At 36.8% G+C, this 20434-nt stretch overlaps 1 protein-coding gene across 3 annotated transcripts in view; it reads right to left on the bottom strand.

Moving 5' to 3' along the window:
* Nucleotides 1-20434, bottom strand: part of LOC146513820 (ras-specific guanine nucleotide-releasing factor RalGPS1-like) — a 92845-nt gene that overhangs the window by 9889 nt on the left and 62522 nt on the right. For all 3 annotated transcript variants that reach the window (XM_085165714.1, XM_085165713.1, XM_085165715.1), the window contains 7 exons: nt 16979-17116; nt 13237-13330; nt 8597-8664; nt 2028-2154; nt 750-901; nt 607-655; nt 43-123 (listed from right to left, as the gene is read on the bottom strand). In XM_085165714.1, coding sequence (XP_085021840.1) covers nt 43-123; nt 607-655; nt 750-901; nt 2028-2154; nt 8597-8664; nt 13237-13330; nt 16979-17116 — 709 coding nt within the window. The remainder of the gene's footprint in view (nt 1-42; nt 124-606; nt 656-749; nt 902-2027; nt 2155-8596; nt 8665-13236; nt 13331-16978; nt 17117-20434) is intronic.

The following is a 20434-nucleotide window of genomic DNA, read 5'->3' as shown; positions in this document are numbered from 1 at the left end:
AAGACTGTAATACTGATTTCTTACTTTGTTGATTCACTGTACCTGTAAACATAGCTTCGGCTCCGGGGAGAGTTGCGAAGAGGGACCCTCCAGTTCGGGCCCAGTGTTGCATACATGCGGCCCCTGTTTGTCATAAATTATCATAGTCAGCCTTCGTGGTTGGATAGGTCAGTGCTCAACATCATCGAACGCGAAGTGTAAACCAAAGTCAACACTTTACAGTAATATATAACTAAACAGGTCATATTGTCCACTCCCAGCCTCTACACAGAAAATAATCTACCTCATTTGCAAAATTGCATTTCCTCTTTCTGGAATATCTGTTAACTATAGAGAACTGCTGTTCTAATAACTTTAAGCCTCATTGAAAATTTGAAAATGAATTTATCATAGCTTCAGTATAAGGACAACGGGGTGATAAATTCTAAAGAGACTGACCAAAATACTGTTGATAATAGTCTTTTCATCTCATTGTACTACAACCTATTAGTGGTTCTAAAACAAAGTTCTTTTTTCCTGTTAATGTGAAAATTTGTGGGGGGGAAAAAACTGTCATTTAAAAAAATTTCTTATTTCAAAATTGTTACAATTATAATTGTCTCTCACCTCTCCACTGCAGGTGATAGCTCCTCCCAAAAGGAACTTTCACTACTGCCTATCATGGGAAAAAAGAAAAAAGAAATGTAAAAGTCTAAAGATTTGGTTTTGCTAATAAATTGAATACTTGGGAATATTTTCATCACACATACCTAATGACAGGCCATTGGACACAGATGTACTGTGCGGATCATTTCTGACTGGGCTCTGAGATTCTAAGAAGCTGTCATCCAGCAGGTGTCGTGTTTTCTCTATAGGAAATGTGGCACTCCTGCTTTCTGACATGCCATACTGACACATCACACTGTGGACAGAGATCAACCAATCAAATGATTAGTTCATTACCAGGCCTCTGGAGAACTTCAAGAAATCTTGATGAGGTAATTTAACCATTTAAATCAGCTGTGTTGAATCAACGCCACATCTAAAACCTGCAGGACACCGGTCCTCAAGGCCTGGAGTTCGACAAGTGTGCCTAACATGTTGCATGTGTTTTCTTTATTTTGTTCCCATCTTTCTACCATTTTATCGCGCTCTGTTGGAAACGGCTAACATTACATTAGTGGGATTAAACAACAAACAACTCCAAAGTCCTCTATTTTTAAATAATATTTTGAATGCATGTAAAGTCTATGATATTTGTCAAATAAACAAATATTCCATAACCAACACATCATACTACTAATTACAAATAACATGAATGCATCTCAAATGGTGTAAACAGTTTATAGAAAGACAATAAGTCTTCATTTAAGGCAGCTTATTTAATGGCCTTAATGGCTTCCTGTTGGGTAACTCTCCTTTGTTTGTCACCCCTTCATATGGAAAGAGCAGCATGGGAATTCCAAACACCAGTTAGGCAATGACAACCTTACAGAGTTATTATATTACACAGATTTTTTTTTTCCAAGTCAGATTTGTTTATAACTCATTACTCTGCTTTTGTTGAGGACAATACTGATGTGTACAAAATGATCAAACAACTGGAGAATACAGATACAGAACAAATGGGCAACCATGGATCAGTCATTGTACACTGCAGACCATGAATTGGACTATGGGACTACCTACACTCCCATAACAGTGCACTGTCCATATTACAACAATTCCTTTTCAAACCATTCCTTTCCATACCAGTCAATGAAAGCTTTTTGGAAACATTTTGGATTTATACATTATAGGCCAAGAATGACTTGGATTTTACTGCTTTTAAAAAAGCATTAGTTTGTCCTTCTATGAGCACTCATATTATTTGTATTCAGTACACTGTATTTTTCTGTGTTGCTTTCAGTGAAGTCTGTTTAATTCCCTAATAAAGGCTTGTGCTCCAAAATGTTAAACAAGAACATGCCATGAGGATGAATTCTTTTAATAATATTGTTTTAATATTATTACTACTATTAAAATTGGTAATAGCTTGTTATGCTTACTTGTTTCCCAGACTGTGACTCTTCCTGTGGTGAGAGGGAGGGGGGGTGGGAATATGAACCCCCACAGACGCATCAGGGCAAGTAGGTCGTCGGTTATACCTCATAGAGGCTGATACCTCACACAGACCTGAAACATAAAAGGTCATTAATAGTACTTATGTGCAATTTACTTATGTGCAACTCTTTTAAATTGACTTATAGTAGGCTACTTTGGTTACTTGAAACTCATGCGTCTTATTTAATCCCATTCACATTTATTATTTCACAGGTTCATGATAAATTGGTTACTGTATATCGGAATTTCTTTCTTTCACATCTTCAAAGTAGCAAACAAAAGCAGCAGTGGAACAAGTACGAGTCCTTTATTTGCCTGGTATTGAGACTTTCAGGTTATGTGCCGCTTATTGGTTACTAGTCTGTGTGAGACCTTAAATAATATATTAAGGCACAAAGAACACTTCTGATATTAGAAACTAGATAAATTATTGACAATGCAGAGAATTAAGGCTTATGGAGCATTAAAGCAGAATTTTGTGAAATCACTGGCCAAAAATCAACAAAACCCATAATCATATTGTAATTCAATTAGTGTGTGAAACAAATTCACTAAAATAAAATATAGTTGATGACAGAGGACCTCTGGCCGATCACAAATCTTTTCAGACTTGAATTTAAACAGGGTTTACATTTAATGGGATGCTACAAATGAAACACATACATGCATATGCTTGTTCTCATTTCAAAGGGCTTAAAAGTGCATTCCTTATAAATGCACATAAAAAGGTACCAAGGGCTTCCACTGCCTGCTGGCCACACTCTGAGACCTCAGGGTGTATTAAAACAAACAACTCAACACCACAGCCACTAGAGGGCACTGGTAAGGTGCAAACTGACCACATAAAAGCCTTTGTTAACATAATTAATCAGTGCAGTCATCCCGTGTAAGTGCCTACATAAATTTATCATCAGTCCAGTCACAGTTTCTGGCAGCACTGCTGATGGACTAGTAAATTGATCCACTGTTCCTATGTGCTTTCTGCGCCAGTGGAACCTCTGAGTCACTGTGCGTTCCCCCTCACTGGAAACCCACTGGGGGCCAGTCATTTTGACCATTTGGGACCCATAAGGCCAGTCTGTGTTCAGCATGCTCAGCTTTGAACACTTTAGATTTGCATGAAGTTATTTTTTTTTAAAGAGTTTTTAGTATAGCAGGATCTTTTGATCTCATATGGAGCATATAGAGCTGAACAAAAGACATACAAGCAGCTGTATATGATTGTGTCTATTGGTGGGGTTGTTGGGAAAGCAGATGCATTCCCAGTCATGATGTAATGTGGAATTTGTTGAAATCAGAATCGTTCTACCAGCAGGAGGAATAGATTTAGAGCTCTATTAGCAATCAGTATTGCAGTGCAGTAAAGGTAAATTGAAGGAATATAACACACATTAAGGCAGTTTCTTTTCCCGAACCTGGGAATAAAGTGATCTTTCCGGGAAAGAACGTTCTTAATATGGCTTAATTATCAGCTGACAAAAACTCCTGCTGTTTTGGATTATTGTTGCTTGCTCTGGAAACATTCACACTCAGCAGAATAAGTCTAATGAAAACTCTAATTTTCATTTCTTTAATTGCCAAAAATATTTTTTTTAATTTACCACATGATTGTAACTATTCTAAGTGAGAGTGATTTTATTGGCGGTTAGTTTCATCAGCAAGAGGTGGGAATCATTGTGTGTTTTTCAGCCTTTTTTAAGAAATAAAACATTACCCATTGCCTCCCATACCTCACCAAAGAACAACAGTTAAGCCAAAATGATATGCTGACAAGAGTCTTTAATATATGACTGCAGCATTTCTTCATAATAAGAGTAGAATGATGTGGAGGAAAAAAAGAAAAACTGAGACACACTGTGCTGAAAAGTGCATTTTCAGAATGCGCTAGAAAATGTTGGATCTGTTTTTAGGTTATTATGAGACAGGTTAACTGGTTTAGCACAAAAATCAAATCTACTCTTGTTTGCTGCTTTTGTCTAGGTAGAAGGTACTTAGCAAACACATTGTTTAGTGCTTTTTGCCTGTTTTCGTAATCTCAGAGTAACTCCATGATGTTGAGATAAGGGTTCTGCTGCTGGAGGGCTGCCTCTTCTTGCTGTTACGGAAGTTAATACATGCTGCTTATACTCTGTCTGTATGCTGTAAAGGTTAAAATATATTTGTTTTGTGTGATGAAAAGATTATAATTTAAATTAAAACCAGTCCTTTAGTTTTTCTCAGACAGCCAACAGGAGAAGCAATTCAGACAAAGCAGGCCTGGCAGGTTGTCCGCAGCAGTAAAATACTGCTGTTACCTTACAACAGTTCTTTGAACAGTCATTCCCAGTGATTGTGTGGCAAGCACACATACAGGCTTGTTTAGCTTTTTGATCTGCTGCTCAGACATTACAAAACAGATTGGATGAAATTAACCACAGTGAGGAGTCTCTGCCACGAAGAATTCAGTCACAGGCTTACAAGGACAATTATTAAAATGAGAATGGAAAATTGTAAGGGTGCTAACGTCACACAGAGCAGCAACATTTAAACGGTTTCACCTTGTCAGACACAGTGATGGTGAAACTGATCAGTCCAGTCCACCACATTTTCTCAGTCTTACACAAAGAGAGTGAGCAAACCGAATTCTTCGGTTTGGCATTGTGTGAAGTGCATGAGACTTGTTTATACTGACTGAGCCAACAAGACAGTGGACACAGCCAGAACACTCCTTTTCTGCCATGTTATGTAACTGCAAATCTTCATCAAAGCAACAAGAGGAGAGTACCATTAGCTGATATCATGCACTTACAGTATGAGACAGCCTGGTGACAGTAAATCAGGTAATCCCTTAGTTAGCCAAAACATTGTGTTCACCTCTACATTAGTTTTTTGTTGTTTTTTTTTTTAAACTGAAACCACCCCTCCAAAATCTGGATGTCTACAACATCTTTTCCACTGGTTCCTAATCTAAAACTGCTTTAACAAAAAGGTTGCTGCTATGTTACACTAGCACTGCACAATTAAATTACAGGTTCTAGTTGCTCTTATCTACTTAGCCAGCTGGATGAGAGCAGAGCATTGTAATTCAGGAGAATGCCCAGATGCCTCAGTCCCCAGCTCCTCCAGTCTACATGTCAAAGCATCTTTGGGAAAGATACTGAGCCCTGAGATGCCCCATATATTAATTGGAGTGGGAGTGTTTCTGCGAATGTTGTCGTGAGAATGAAGCGCTTATGCTTCAATGAAGGCTCAACTAGAGTAAAAAAGCACTAAAGAAGTACCAGTGAGTCTTGGATATCAAAAGAATTGCCACATTACACCATTTCTCTTACATCCAACATGCTTACTTGGAGATTTATTTTCATTATATTCACCTGCCCAGAATTTGCAAATTAAAATGAACTGGTAGTTAAATCTGATACAAAGTATGTTTTTGCATATGAGATTAGTGCCACTGTGCATGGTTCCTGATAAATAAAGTTTCTCATGCTTCTGACTCCGTCACAAAATAATTAGTGCTATTCACTTTATATGAGGTTGATTAGAATGTTTTGCCTCATCAAAGCATTTTTTTAAATTAAAACACATTACTCCAAAGCAGAGAACTTTGCATTTTTATGTTGGCAGATTGTTTACATTAGATACCCTTTCTGATGCAACTCCAAAAGTATATGTGTCTTTGCTAGGGATCAAACAAAAATCTTTTACTTGTTAAGTAGACATGTAAACTACTACACTATGGAGCCGCCTTGAAAGAAAAACGCCTATACACACAAATTTGTCCAAAGAGAGATATCAGGTTTATTGGTGATTCTAAACAGACCGTGGATGAAATGCGTGAAATACTTAAATATAAAATACCTGTTTCCCATTCAATGAAAACAATAAGGGGGATCATTTACATTTTGAGAAAAAACAACATGCGGTCACACGAGGTCTCCATGCAGGTGAAACAAGCCATCCTTGAGCTGCAAATGTTTTTCTGTTGAGGGTTGGGGGTGGGGAGAACATCCAAGAAATTGCTACATTAGGAATAGCAGACAGAAGAAAATAGTGGTGGATGATCACAGAATCATTACCATGGTGAAGAGAAACCCTTCACAACAGCCAATTAAGTGAACAACACTCTCCAGAAGGTAGGCGTATCTGTCCGGCAATTTGACTGATGAGTTTTGTTTTAGTGGTTACCAGGAGTCTTTCCTTTAATCTGATAGAACACCTTTGGGATGATATAAATCCAGGCCTTCTCATTCAACAGCATTGTCTGACCTGCACTTCCAGAAGAATCCTAAAAAAAGTCTATAAAGACATTCCTAAACCTTATGAAAAGCATTCTTACAAGAATCAAGTCAAAGCTGTTGTTATTGCTGCAAACAGTGGGACGACACCATATTAAAGGCTATGTATGCTTCAATATGGTGTCGGCCACATACCATATGGGATGCCACTCAAATTCATATGTGTGTTTGGCAATTTAGTTTATGTTTAATAACTGAATTTCATTACATTTGTGTGTGTTTTATTGTTTGTTTCTATTTCAATCAAGCTAGCTAGCTAAACAGATGCGAATGGGTGTGAATGGGTGAATGCACAAGTTGTGTAAAGCGCTTTGAGTGCTCAGAAGAGTAGAAAAGTGCTATATAAGAACCAGTATCATATAGTATTTACAAGGCAACGGGTGGGAAATAACATACAATTTTTAGGTATCTGTACTTCAATTGAACACTCTCTACATTTTTACAAAAATATCTCTACTTATTACTCCTTACATTTTAATAACAGACTTGTTACATTAAGACATCTGAGGAAAATGTTTATTTCCTACTTGCCTTTAATTCATCAAATTCATCAATCTGATTGAGCCCAAATTTTAGGGAACAATAACATATAAAAGACAATCATATTGGTGTATCTGTTACCGGGACTTATCATATACAAAGAGATTAAACAAGCTAAAACCTTATGTATCAATTACAGCGCTATACTCAGAGTTTATTGCGAGCAGAATGACCCTGAACTGCATTATTAGTGCATCTATCCACAAGTTATAAGCTTCTAGCTAGCACTAAATGTAATGTTCTCATTTTTGAATTAGATTTTTTTAACACAACTATGTGTACTTATACTATACTATACTTATAAGTAAAGAATGTCTGTACTTTTGCCACCTCTGCAAGACAATAACTACTCCTTGCCAAGTCAAATCTTCAGATTCATTATAAAACCATGACTTTAGATTTTTAAAAACCTGGTGCTGGCTCATCCCCATATTCCCAAACCATAAGAACACAGAGAAGTGGGTCTATCTGTATGATGCTGATGCTGTATGATGATACTTCCTGGTAGAGATGGGTAGAAAATAACCCTGAATGTAGTCTTCATCATGCTACACTAATAAATGAACACCATCACTTAAATGGTAAATGTTTCTATCAGTGCAGTGCACTAAAGCACAGCATGTGACATTATGAAGTAAATGTTGGTTACACCCGCATGTAATGACTACAAACTAATACACCATTAGAGTCTAAACCACCAGGTACACGATGCTGTAAAAAATGAAGGTTTAACAGAAAGAGGATGGCTTCTTTGTTCATGTTGTTAGCTACTGATAGCTTTCACTTGGTTACTGAAATGGTGAAAATATGAACAGTAGGAGTACCTGTGGGAACTACAGGGCTACAGAAAAGTATATGTGTGTGCCTGTGTGTGTGCGTGATCTGTTTCACCACAGGAACAGTTGTGTTTATTTCTGATTATTCTTTTTAACACACCCAATTTTTTTTCTGTTTTTAGTGTAAAGTAAATGTTAATACTGATGCTAAATGCTAGTGTTCATTTCAATTCAGTTCAATTCAGAATTGAATTATCAGAGCCCAGGTAAATTTAAATAGCACCAAATCAAAACAACTGTCATCAGGGCACTTCACATAGTGTACTTTACATGTACTTTTTATAAAAACTCTAAGGTCATGAACATGCAGCAGAGTTATTATAGTTTTGTATTTTCTAATTAGGTTTTATTTTTATTTCCTTTTTCCATTTCAGGTTTTTGGATTTTCTTATTTCAGTTTAGTTTTTATTGTTCTAAAATGTTTAGTTTTACTTTAGTTTCCATTAGTTTCACAGTTCACATATCTTTTAAATTTATTACTGCATGGAGGGCTTGGAAAATTAGCACAGGTATTACCATAAACACACAATAAACGTGTCTATCAATGAGTCATCAGGCAAGTTGTAATTCTTTTTTTAACCAAACTAATAGATACTAAAAACAAAGCAAATTTCCTCCACAAAAATCAGTTCAGTTACTTTAAAGTTTTTTTACGTCTAGTTTTTATTTTTATTTTAGTTAACTAAAATGTTTTTTTCACATTTAGTTGAACTTTTTAGTTCAGTTTCAGGTAACTCTAATAACCCTGCCTTGCGGACTTGACAGAAAAAGCTAATCATTTTTGTTTTGAGTACAACTTGGTGGAAGTGCAGGATATCTGCAGGGCTTTTTATCAGTGCAGTTCAACCATGTGTGACTTACCTGCCAGGTCTTCTTTAGAAGAAGCAATGCGAGGGGAACTGTTGCCAGGTTCAATCTTTAGAGAGAGCCTGTAACACAAATGTTTCCATTAGATAAAAGAGCTCAGTGCTGTTGTGTTTGTCAGTTAAAAGGTAGTTTCAGATTTTATTAAACACACTACACATTACGCAACTGAGTAAGGCGATGTCACTTCATCTGCTGACAAAGAAAATTATTTTAATTAACATTGTGTTACTTCTACATAGAAGCCGTCTCACTCACACTTTCTTTTATATCTCAAGTCTTAGGTCAAGCAGTTACATCGCCCATAATACTCGCAAAATATCAATCACTTTCTTTGGTCTCTGTTTGCCACATCACCACAAATTTCTTACAGCATATGCAGTTTTACTGGGGCTGAGACAGACAGCATTAAGCAACATTTTTTTTAAATGTAAAAAATGAGGAAAGATAGATTTACTGCTGCCACTCCTCATTTTTTAACATAGTCAGCAGTAATAGGCCAGCAGTAATATTGTTAGGAGTCTTGGACTAGTTTTTGACCAGGATATGTCCTGTGGATATTAAACAAATATGTAGGACTGCCTTTTTTGATAAAGTATATAGTTAAGATTGGATCTGGTGACCCTGAATCCTCCCTTATTTATGCTGCTATAGGCATAGACTGCTGGGGGCGTCCCATGATGCATTGTTTCTTGTTCACTCAGCTTTTTCACTCACTATGTGTTTATAGACAACTCAGTATTTAATCATTAGTTATTATTCATGTCTTTTTAATGAAAAACACAAGCCTTGTAATGCCCCAAAAGGTTGAAGTCTTGTCTGCCAGTAACTGAAAGTTTCTTTTTAGACCAGTCTTATTTTGATCTGCCTTTTGCTGCTGGATTTAATATGCAGTATACAATACTATGCAGTATTGTAATTTCTTCGGAAATACGGATTAAAACTTTAATTTAATTTTAATTAACTTTAATTAACTTTAAATTCATGCCATAAAATGCCCTGCTAAGATGTAGGGAAGAGGACACAATCAGCCTTAGATTAGCCTCCTCAGAGATTGGACCTTAGTATTATTGAAACAGTTCCATTCAACCAACATCCAAAGAAGAGGTTTGGAATGTTCTTTAAAAGCCCGGACAACTATTCCTGAAGACTACTTAAAGAAATTACAAAAAAGAGTTAAAGCTGTTTTGAACAATAAAGATGGCAATACCAAATACTGACTTTAAAGTTCATGAGAAATATACAAACTGTTTTTGCGTTATATGCTGCATTTAAATGCATGTTCACATGTTTCCATTAATCAGTGCGCCTACTGAACACTTTCCTAGCATAACAAAGAAATGACATACAACACAACGATTACCAATTGTATTATGGAGGCTTTACATTCATTAACTTTTTTGAGAGCCAAGAAAAGACATGTCATGTGTTCCTGCCCAGTTTGCCACTAAATAACCGTCTATGACCTATGAGTCAACTTTATTTAATAAGATGCATCTTCTGTACGTGCAAGCTCATCCTACACAGGGTGGTTTTTGGGTGTCTCAGTACTTGTTCAGGAAATCTCACCCAGGTGAATTTGTTTCCATCATGAACATCTTGAGAGTTTAAAAAGAAAGTTACTGGACTTTAAATTTTTTTTGAAGATTTTTCACCTCACATTCAAGAGCCTTCTTCAGGTATTTATTTATACTGACCCACTATTAATCACATGCCTCATCAAATGAGCCAAGCTGGAGAAGGCGAGAGATGGGGTACACACAAGGCTAACACAGAGAGACAGAAAACCATTCACATTCAACACGGACACCTAGGGCAATTTATAATCATCAATTAATATAACCACACAAACTGCATGTATTTGGACTATAGGAGGAAGCCAAGAGAACATGCACACCCCAGACAGAAAGGCCCTGGCCAGATGGTGGATTCAAAACCAGGGCTTTCTTGTTTGATGCGTCAGTGCTAACCACTGCCCCACTGTGCTGCACCAGCCCAATCTTGTTAGAAACAAAATTATTATACAAAACCAAAAACTATCATGGTCAAAATAGACCTCCTGATACTAATAGCAAATTGTCTATTTTGTTTTGCTGAAGTCATTTGTTATAGTTTTCAAGAAACCTCACATGTCTCCCAAGCAATCCCAGCTTGTTCTTCTTTGGTGAATCTGTGGATCTTGGTCTTCTGTTCACCCTACAGATTTCCAATGGGACTGAAGTCAAGTTTTTGTGCACACTAGTCAATAACATTCACTTTGGTGATGCAGTTATTTCTTTACCAGAAGCGACACATGTTTTGGGTTGTCAACTCAGACCCAGTTTTGCTGTAAATACTTGAGAGTTTCTTTCAGAATTGTCACATAGCCTTCTTTCTTCAAGATTCCTTCCACCTTGACACACTCACCTCTCTATAGTTCTCTCACACATGCACAGCCTGCTAAAACTCAGAACAAAGAGTTGTAGCCATATTCATTAAGAGAACGATAAACTTCACCATTCAATTTTATTTATATAGCGTTGTTGCTGTCACAACAACAGCCGTCTCAAGGTACTAAGGTACTCATAATAGGGGGAGACTTCAACCAGCCATTTAATCCAAAAAAATTATAGGCTCAGTACAGGACTAGCTCAAAGGAACTGCAGGCTACAGACATTCTTAAACAATGAATTATTCTGGTCTTTGCAATGCTCTGCATTCATATGTCCCTACAGGGACTGCGCTATCTTTTCACTAGGACACCACTCACATTGTGGGCGACTGTGGCTCAGGGGGTTGGGAAGCGCATCTGTAACCGGAAGGTCGCCGGATCGGTCCCCGGGCTCTCTGTCCTGGTCGTTGTGTCCTTGGGCAAGACACTTTACCCTACTGCCTACTGGTGTTGGCCAGAGGGGCAGCTGTAGCTACAACCGTAGCTTGCCTCCACCAGTGTGTGAATGTGAGAGTGAATGAATAGCATTGTAAAGCGCTCTGGGTGCCTTGAAAAGCACTATAGAAATCCAATCCATTATTATTATTCTCACTTAGGCTACTTTTATATCAAAGCAAAAATCTCTGGCACAACTTAACCTACTCCCAAGGTGCGTGAAGAGGATGAAAAAGTCACAATCCAGCAACACTTGAAGGGAAGAGGAACAACTTTATTGCCTGATGAAGGCCACAAGCTGAAACCCGTCGGTCAGGCAATAAAGTTGTTCCTCTTCCTTATTTTTATATTAAAGACACTCAGATTCATCCTATCACTATCAGTGATCATTCACCAGTGTCTGTCTCTCTGACAAAGAAAAGAGTCACACAAATTAAGATGGTCCTTGTTGTCCTAAGACATTTACTGCTTTTTCTCTAATTACACTTAATAGCTTAACTACATTAATAGGCTAGATGCTCCTTAGAGATATTACCTCCATCAGTGCTATCTGGACTCTCACCAGGATTGGTCCATCATTGCTATTATTAACAGCTAACTGAGGCAAGGCTGCATTCAATCTACTTTAAACATACCAAGGTAACATCTTTACTAGAGCAAATCTAATCTTGATGCCAGCTCTATATGGCATTTTTTTGCCTATTTCAAAATTGCCATTTTTCGAATAATTTGCTAACAAAATTGCAGAAGTCAGTTAGCATGTAAAATCTGTCACATTCCTGTTTCTTTCCTTTAAGGAATATTTCCTAATTGTGACATATAGTCTCCTCAGCTGAACTCAAGCAAATTCTCAATGAATTTGTGTCATCACACTTATATTACTGTAATGGCCTGTTTACTGGCTTGAACAAATAATGTCTTTCACATCTCCAAACTATACAAAATGAAATGGCCCGACTATTAACACAAGTTCACATCACTCATTTTATGCATTTTACATTGGCTCCCTATACATTTTAGGATTAGTTTAAAAATACTAAACGACCAGACTCCAGATTATTTATCAGAGTTTCTAACAAAATAAACAGACACTTGCCATCTTCATTCCCAAGCTCTGAGTTTTTGTTAGTTGTTCCTCATCCACAACTAAAGACTATAAGGGAAAGAGCCTTTCAGTCTGTGGTACCAAGACAGTGGTACAGTCTACCACTACAGCTACATTTAGCTGATTCTGTGGACTCATTTTTAAAATTAGTTAAAATATTTTTTGCTTAAAAACTTTTTTGTTGATGATTTCATTTTGTACTTACCTGTTTATTTTATTGAATATTTTTATTGCTAATAATTGGCTTCTCATTTTCTTTTTTCTTTTACTGTTTTCTGTTGCACAGTGCTTTGTGACAGTGCTTGAAAAATTTACTGTGTTGGCTCTATCGTCCCAAATGATATCATATTTCATTTCATATTTAAAGCTTATATGACATATCATTTATGTCCAACTTGAAAAATTATGATGACAAAAGTGACTCTAAGAAACCAAGAAACAAGCAGAGCAACCTAGACTCTGTCAGATAAAGCCATCAATGTCTGCTGAATGAAAGGACACACTATTGAAAAAGATCCTTTCCATTTTGCTTCCTGTGTATTGACCGTCCTCAATTTTACACTTGCACCCATGCTTCTTCTATGTGCCCGCCATAATCGACTGATACAAACAAATGTCAAATAATTAATTTCACAATCCCATGCCATTCACATTGAAAACACTTACTTGAAGTTATCGTCCTCTACAAACTTCTGGAGTTCCTCTATGTAGCGAACTGACAACAGATACTTCTGAACATGCGGCAGGGTCACCAAGTGATCTAATGGAAAAAAGAAAAAGCAAATTACCTTCAACACAACTCTTGGTAGAGAATTAACTTTAAATATTGTTACTTCTCTTGTCTATGTTCTCCTTCAGTACATCCATGAATTTCCTCAGTGGTCTTTCTCTTTTCTTCTTGACTGGTAGTTCCAGTTTTAGCATCCTTTATCCAATATATCCACTATTCCTCTTCTGCACCACCCAAACAATTTTAAGCCTTAGCTCTCTAACTTTTGGAACGGTCCCGAGTAAGTTGGAGGTCAGAAATTCAGAGTTCCCAGTCAGAAAATGTTTGTGGAAAGCCTCCTTTCCCACTCAGAAACTCAGAGCAGAGTTAACAATCCAACATGGCAGTACTGAACATAAACAGTAGTAAAACTATAAACTATATAACTTTTTCAGTCATACTATTACCTGTATACCTCTCATCCACCCACGTGTAATCTATCTTTCATTTCTCTTCTCTTATACTTTCACCTCTCTAGGCTCTCTACCATCCATCTGCTCCCTATTCTCACTTTAGATAATAATGTCGTCTGTAAATATCATAGTCAATAGAGACTCTTGCCTGACCTTATCTGCCAACCTGTTCACCACTACTGCAAACAAGAAGGGGCTTAGAGCTGATTCTTAATACAATCCACCTTGTTTCCATCAATGACTCCTACTGCACACCTTATCACTGTCTGGCAGTCCTCATACATGTACTGCACCAGCCTTTCTCTAGATCCACAAAGACACAGTGCAACTTCTTTTGATCTTCACTATACTTCTCAACAGTATCAAAACAAACATCACAGCATGAAGCCATGCTGCTGCTCACACCTCACACTTCCACCTTCTCAACATAAGCTACGCGTATCAGTACATTTACATTTCTATCTTTCATCACACTAATCTGTGCACACTCTTTTGAGCTCAATCTGTCTTTCTAACCAACTGTCTGCATTCCATGTAGGTTATCCTTCCTTAGTGTCTAGCTATGAATGCAACTAATTATAAGCCTTTTCCTTTGATTTTGCCACCACTATCTTGGCCTTGCACCTCGACTCCTGGTAATCCTGTATACTTTCTTCATCACCTTGACAGCAATTTTATCTTGGACTTTCATTTACGCCTGTGTAAATGCACAGCAAAACATAGAAGTACATTTTTTATCTGGACAACAGTATTTTATATAACGCTAGCACTCAATAACGCACAAGGATGACGGCAAAGCAATTACAGAATCAACCCACTGATTTGCCATCTATAGAAGACTAGGAACTTATTTTGTCAGTTTAAAATTATCTGGATTATATGTATTAATACAATAATTTTTAAAAATAATTTTTCATCATGTTTGTTAAATTTCACCGGTTTAGCACAGTGTGTGAGCAGGTGACCACATGCCACATGGCCAAAGAGCAGGAGTCGGGGTTAGAGTCTGACCCATGGCCCTTTGCTGCATGTCTTCGCCTCTCACCTCCCTGCTTCCTCTCCTCTTCACTGTTATTATCCAATAAAGGCAAATTTATAAAATTTGAGTCTCAGTTCTTATACTTAAAATTAATTACTCTGCTTATAATTGCTTACAGTACAATGCCTGTCTTCTTTCCTGTAAAAATACTCATGATTTCAAATCAATTACTTGTAATTACATTTTATTACACAGTAGTTACTTACCCCTAGTAGTTGAGCGTATTATAATGTTGCCCATTTTTTTTGCAATGACATTTTAAAAATAACATTAAAATGTAGGTACAGCAAGCCAAGCTTATTTTTGGGAACAGAAATGATAAAACACAAAAGTTTTTAGCGACCTGTCTTATCATTTTTATGCTGATGACATTCAGCTCCATATGTCCTTTAAGCCTCATCAGCTGGATAGGCTGTCCACCCTAGTCCAGTGCTTAACCCAGGTTTCTGATTAGCTTTCAAGCAACTACCTTGTTCTAAATACTAACAAGACCGAGACCATGATCATAGCTCCTCCTGAGCTACATTCTAAAATCAGTCAGGTTCTTGCCTCTTTCTGTCCATCTGTCAAGTCAAATATTCGAAATCTTGGTGTAATATTTGACTCTTCTCTGGGCCTTGACTCTCATGTAAAATCTTTGTCTCGTTCCTATTTCTATCATTTAAGAAACATCTAAACTGCGTCATATGGTTTCCTCAGCTGAACTGGAAAAACTCATTCATGCATTTGTGTCATCACGCTTAGATTACTGTAATTCTCTGTTTACTAGCTTGGATAAATCATCTCTTTCTCGCCTCCAAGCTATACAAAACGCAGCAGCCAGACTACTAACTCGCTCTACCAAGCGTGTTCACATTACTCCCATCTTACATTGGCTCCCAATAGAGTTTAGAATTCGCTTTAAAATTCTTGTTTTAACATACAGAGCACTAAATGGCCAGGCTCCAGATTACTTATCCAAGCTTCTTATAAAATACACTGCTGCTCGTCATCTCCACTCACAGACTCAGAGTCTCTTAGTTGTTCCCCGTACACGACTGAAGACAAAAGGGGACAGAGCCTTTCAGTCTGTTGCACCAAGGCTGTGGAACAGTTTACCACTACAATTACGTTTGCTTGACTCTGTGGATTCTTTTAAAAAACAGTTAAAAACTCTTCTGTTCAAACAAGCCTTTTGTTGATCTACATATTTTATATTTTTTACATTATTTACATTTGATCGTTTACATTGTATATAATGTCTATTGATTTTATTGTTTATTTTAATATTTGTGTACAGCGCTTTGTGATTGTCTGTCTGTGAACTTACTTAAAAGTGACTTCCCTGAAACAAAAGCTTTACAATGACTCACTCATTTATTCAATGATTCCCCTGCTTAGAGTTACAATTTGAGTTATTCTAACTTTTAGTCACTTGCAGATAGTGAAAGGTAAACATATTTAAACTAATTAAGATCTCCAGATTTTTTCAATAAAGCATTTAAAAGGCTTCAGAATAGTAATAGAGGATTTGTATTTATTGCAGAAATTCACCCCTACTCGCCCCTCCGTCTGGGGCAACATTTCATGCAGGTATCTTGAGCATTTTTATTACTCAGCAGCTCCCCACACAAAGCACACTGGAAACACCACATGCTAGCCAAAACAATTAAGGACTTGAATACATTTAGTTCGACTGGCTGACACTTGAAAATTTTCCTGAATTCGTCAGTGAAAGTAACTTAAGCAAAGCAGAGCAATAAAGGCTCAGGTCACTAAAGCAGAACCAAACCATTAGAACTTTATACAAAAACCCAAACTTACATATAAAAGCTAAAAAGACCACATTTCTTTAGCATCCTGCAGTGGTGATCCACTTGGGTTATTATGAACACATACATATTTTGGCTTCATCCATATTAAAGATTTATGACATACAGGGCTGTGAAAAATGTTTAGGTTTTTTTCATATTTGTCACATGTTTCAGATCAAACAATTAAAAAAATATTAAACAAACTTAAGCTTTGTAAATACAAAGTGCTGTTTTAAAACTAAATGCTTTTTTTTTTTTTATCAAGGAAAGGAATTACATTTTCACAGTACTGTACAACCATAACTCTGATGTCAGAAGATCATCAATATATACATGATTAGGAAACAGACACTATACTGTTCCTACTGCAACTACTGATGTAATTGTGTCTTACCATAGTTACATGACATCTGCAGGTCTGAAATAACTCTCAGAAGATTGTTCATCTGATTTGTCCTCTGCTCTGTCTCTATGATGCTGTCTGATGCAGGATAAGCAGAGTCAATGTAGATAATGTCCAACAGGTAGATCCCTGTAGAAGGCACAAAAAAGCTAGTTAAACTCTTCTAACAACAGGAATAATGATGGGTTTGAAAGCATACCCAGTGATTTCAACAGAAGAATTTATTACTTCAATGAAAGCTTTAATGTGTGGAAGCATCAGTGTTTTCTGTATTTGGTTCTTTTTAGTCTTTCTCACAATGTCTCATAAAGTCAGCGCGAGAAATTGTGAGAGCTAGAGGAGCTGCCAGAAGATTTCCCCTGGAAGTCATTAACACAAATGTGTTATATGGAAACACTGATACACACTGTTAATCTTGTTCACTACAGATTCTAGTGAAAATGGGCATTAGGCTTTTATTGGTTATTGCAATGTTTTTACTCATTTATAAAGGATATATTATTTTTCTGTACAACTGGAATACATGAATTATTTTGTGGATTTTGGTTATGAATAGGGGGTTTTGGTATTTGCAAACCTCAGGAGAATAATATAATTACTAAAATTTAAGAAAAAGTGTAGTAAAAGCAATTTAAATAATCGCATCAGCTCTGTCACAAGTGATCTGGAAAACAGCTGCTGAGTCACCAACTTTCCAGCAATTTATTTTAACTTCTCAAGTGTTACAAAATAGTGGGGTGGAAACATACCCTGAGCATGAACAGAAACTCCCTTATCCTGCAGTGTACTTTAGAAAAATAACTACGTATACAATAATGTAGAACATTTTCTGCACTTTATATTTAACTTTATATCCACATAATATGATCAAAAAGGTGTCTGATCTAAATTCATTCTGCAATGTCTCCAGACATTCAGAGAAAGTCACAAAGAACTATCTTCAATTAAAGAAGAAGAACAATAACTGCTGGTACAACCTTCATTTGAGAAAAACTGTGTACAAGTGTACACAGAAGTACTGGTGCTGTGTTAAAATGCCTGCAATATTTGTGCAGCTTTGTGTTTGTATAATGTACAATATGTAATCTGCAGACCAGGGACTGATAGATGGAAACTGTATAAAGATATTGTTCTATAAACAGTGAGATGCTTTTTGGTCAAGCGATTATGGTGAAAATATCAAACAAACACATTACCTTTTCAAAGAGGTATATGTTCAGTTATTTAGCTAATACTTCCTTCTGTAGCTGATAAAACCTGAGTTCAAAGACTGTATTAAGGTTACATCCATAGAGCATGCCAAACCACCACGGTAAACGGCAAAAAACATGTTTTTATTAAGTAAAAGCAACAGCACTGTGGCCTAGTGGTTGGAAATTTACCCCATATAGATACCTTTCTGTTTCCCTCTCAATTATTATTCAGTGTACACAAAAAAATTGATAAATAGCCATGGCCACATTCCATTCCACTGTAGTGTCCTATACTCATGACCCAAGTGTTCCATACACAGTTACATAAATCAGTGTAGGTGTTAGGCCACAAATATGGTTTTGTTTTTCCAAACATGCAAGCCAAGGTCAACTTTAATTCAGTACAGAAGGAAGTGATAATGTGCTAAACTTGTATGCTAACTGCCAACCATACTAAATACAACAGTACTAAAGAAAGTTCACAGTAACATTTTATTATATGATCCTAATAAATGGTAAACTGGTTGTTGAATAAATTTTAGTGAGTATAGAAATCAGAAGCAATGTCATCGTCTAGCCCGTCAAATATTAGGAAGATTTGGGGGTTTAAATAGCTTCCTTCAAGTCTTGTATAATTAGGCAACAAACTTAGCACTGGTTTAAAAGACATAAACAAAGAAAACCTTCCGCTACTTATTCAGAAAATTGAGAGCGCCTTACAAAGTTGGGCCAATTTAGGGCTCTCTCTGTTGGGTAAAATAAACAGCATAAGAATAATGCAGCTGGATAGTGTAGTGGTAAGACTACACACCTTTGGAGTGGGAGTCACAAGTTCAATTCCCACCTGGTATCCAGTAAAGATAATCTTAATCTTTGATTAAGAAGCTGCATAATGGAGAAAATGATACAGGAACTATTTAGAGTAATTGGAATGCTAAGGTCAGGATATCTAGGCGTTATAGTACAATGAGACAACATCAGCTGCGAAAATTTGAGGGTCTCAAGAGAGCTTGGGAAGTGAAGCTACAAGGGGTGATAGCTATGGAGACAGAGAGAAATTGTGGGTATATAAGAGTCCAGACAAGATAAATGACATGTAGGATCATTCATAGGAGGTACTGGACTCCCCGTAAGATTGCAAAATTAAAACTGAGGGAATCAGATATGTGTTGGGGTGTGACAAGAGTAGAGACACACTAATACACATACTATATGAATACCAAAAGAAATAGAATCTATGGAAAAATAATTGTTTCTCACTGAAATACTCAGAATACAGCCATTACAGATCCCAGTACTCTAGATATTATGTATAGTAACAGACGACCTGAAGTTATTGTAACTGATAGTCACATAATTTCCCATAAAGTGATACAGGATATGATGTGATGCTGCTGAAAGAAAGGGGCGTTGCTGGCATGTGATGCCATGAAATGTTGATGCCTACTTTGTATATGAAAATATATTAATATACATAATGTACCTTTGTTTTTTTCTTCTGTTATCTTTTGTTTCTCTTTCTTTCTCTTGTTGTTAGTTGAGTGGTTTGTAGTTTTTTCCTTTTTTTGTGTGCATCTATGTAAATATTGTTGCTATTACATGTCACCATCTTCTCAACTCCACTAGTCTACATGTGGTTATGGGACTTGGAGAAGGTATTCAGCTGCATCCCTTTGTCCTGTAGGGGTGCTTTCAGAGTGTAGGGTAGTGGGCCTGTTGTTGCTGGCTACTAAAATGGATGAGGAAGAACCTTCATTATTAACAATTACACACCAAGTTGACAAGATATGTGCACATGGAAGAGGATCATGGAATCTACTGGAAATACTGAGTAACACCTCAGGCAGTGTTTTAGCATTTTATCTCCTCATGTAATGACGAAAGAAATTAATAGGATGAAGCCTCAGTACTGGCTCTGAATCCTTTGCAGCTCATATCAGCGTTGGAACAATCAAAAGTAGTAACTTCTTCAAGGACACGAAGAAGACAAATACAAGTCCAAACAAGAATATAATGGGTTAAAAACAATTCTCTGGGTTTCTATTTTTCTTACTGCTACAGCCTAACCCCACTGTGATGCACTGGCTCTACATGATATCAGCTGTTCTGACAGTTCAACTGTTAATATTACAGCTGCACAAAACAACCAAAACGATTAACAAATATTTGCCTATGATGTCATACTGATAGATACATGAGTTTAATGCGTTTCAGCTGTGCTCAATCTAAAAAAGCTGTGCAGCCTTGTTTCCTG

The sequence above is a fragment of the Neolamprologus multifasciatus genome, chromosome 7 (genome assembly GCF_963576455.1).
Source record: "Neolamprologus multifasciatus chromosome 7, fNeoMul1.2, whole genome shotgun sequence".
In the NCBI taxonomy this organism is placed as follows: Eukaryota; Metazoa; Chordata; class Actinopteri; order Cichliformes; family Cichlidae; genus Neolamprologus; species Neolamprologus multifasciatus.
This window is presented reverse-complemented; position numbering and strand designations above follow the sequence as displayed.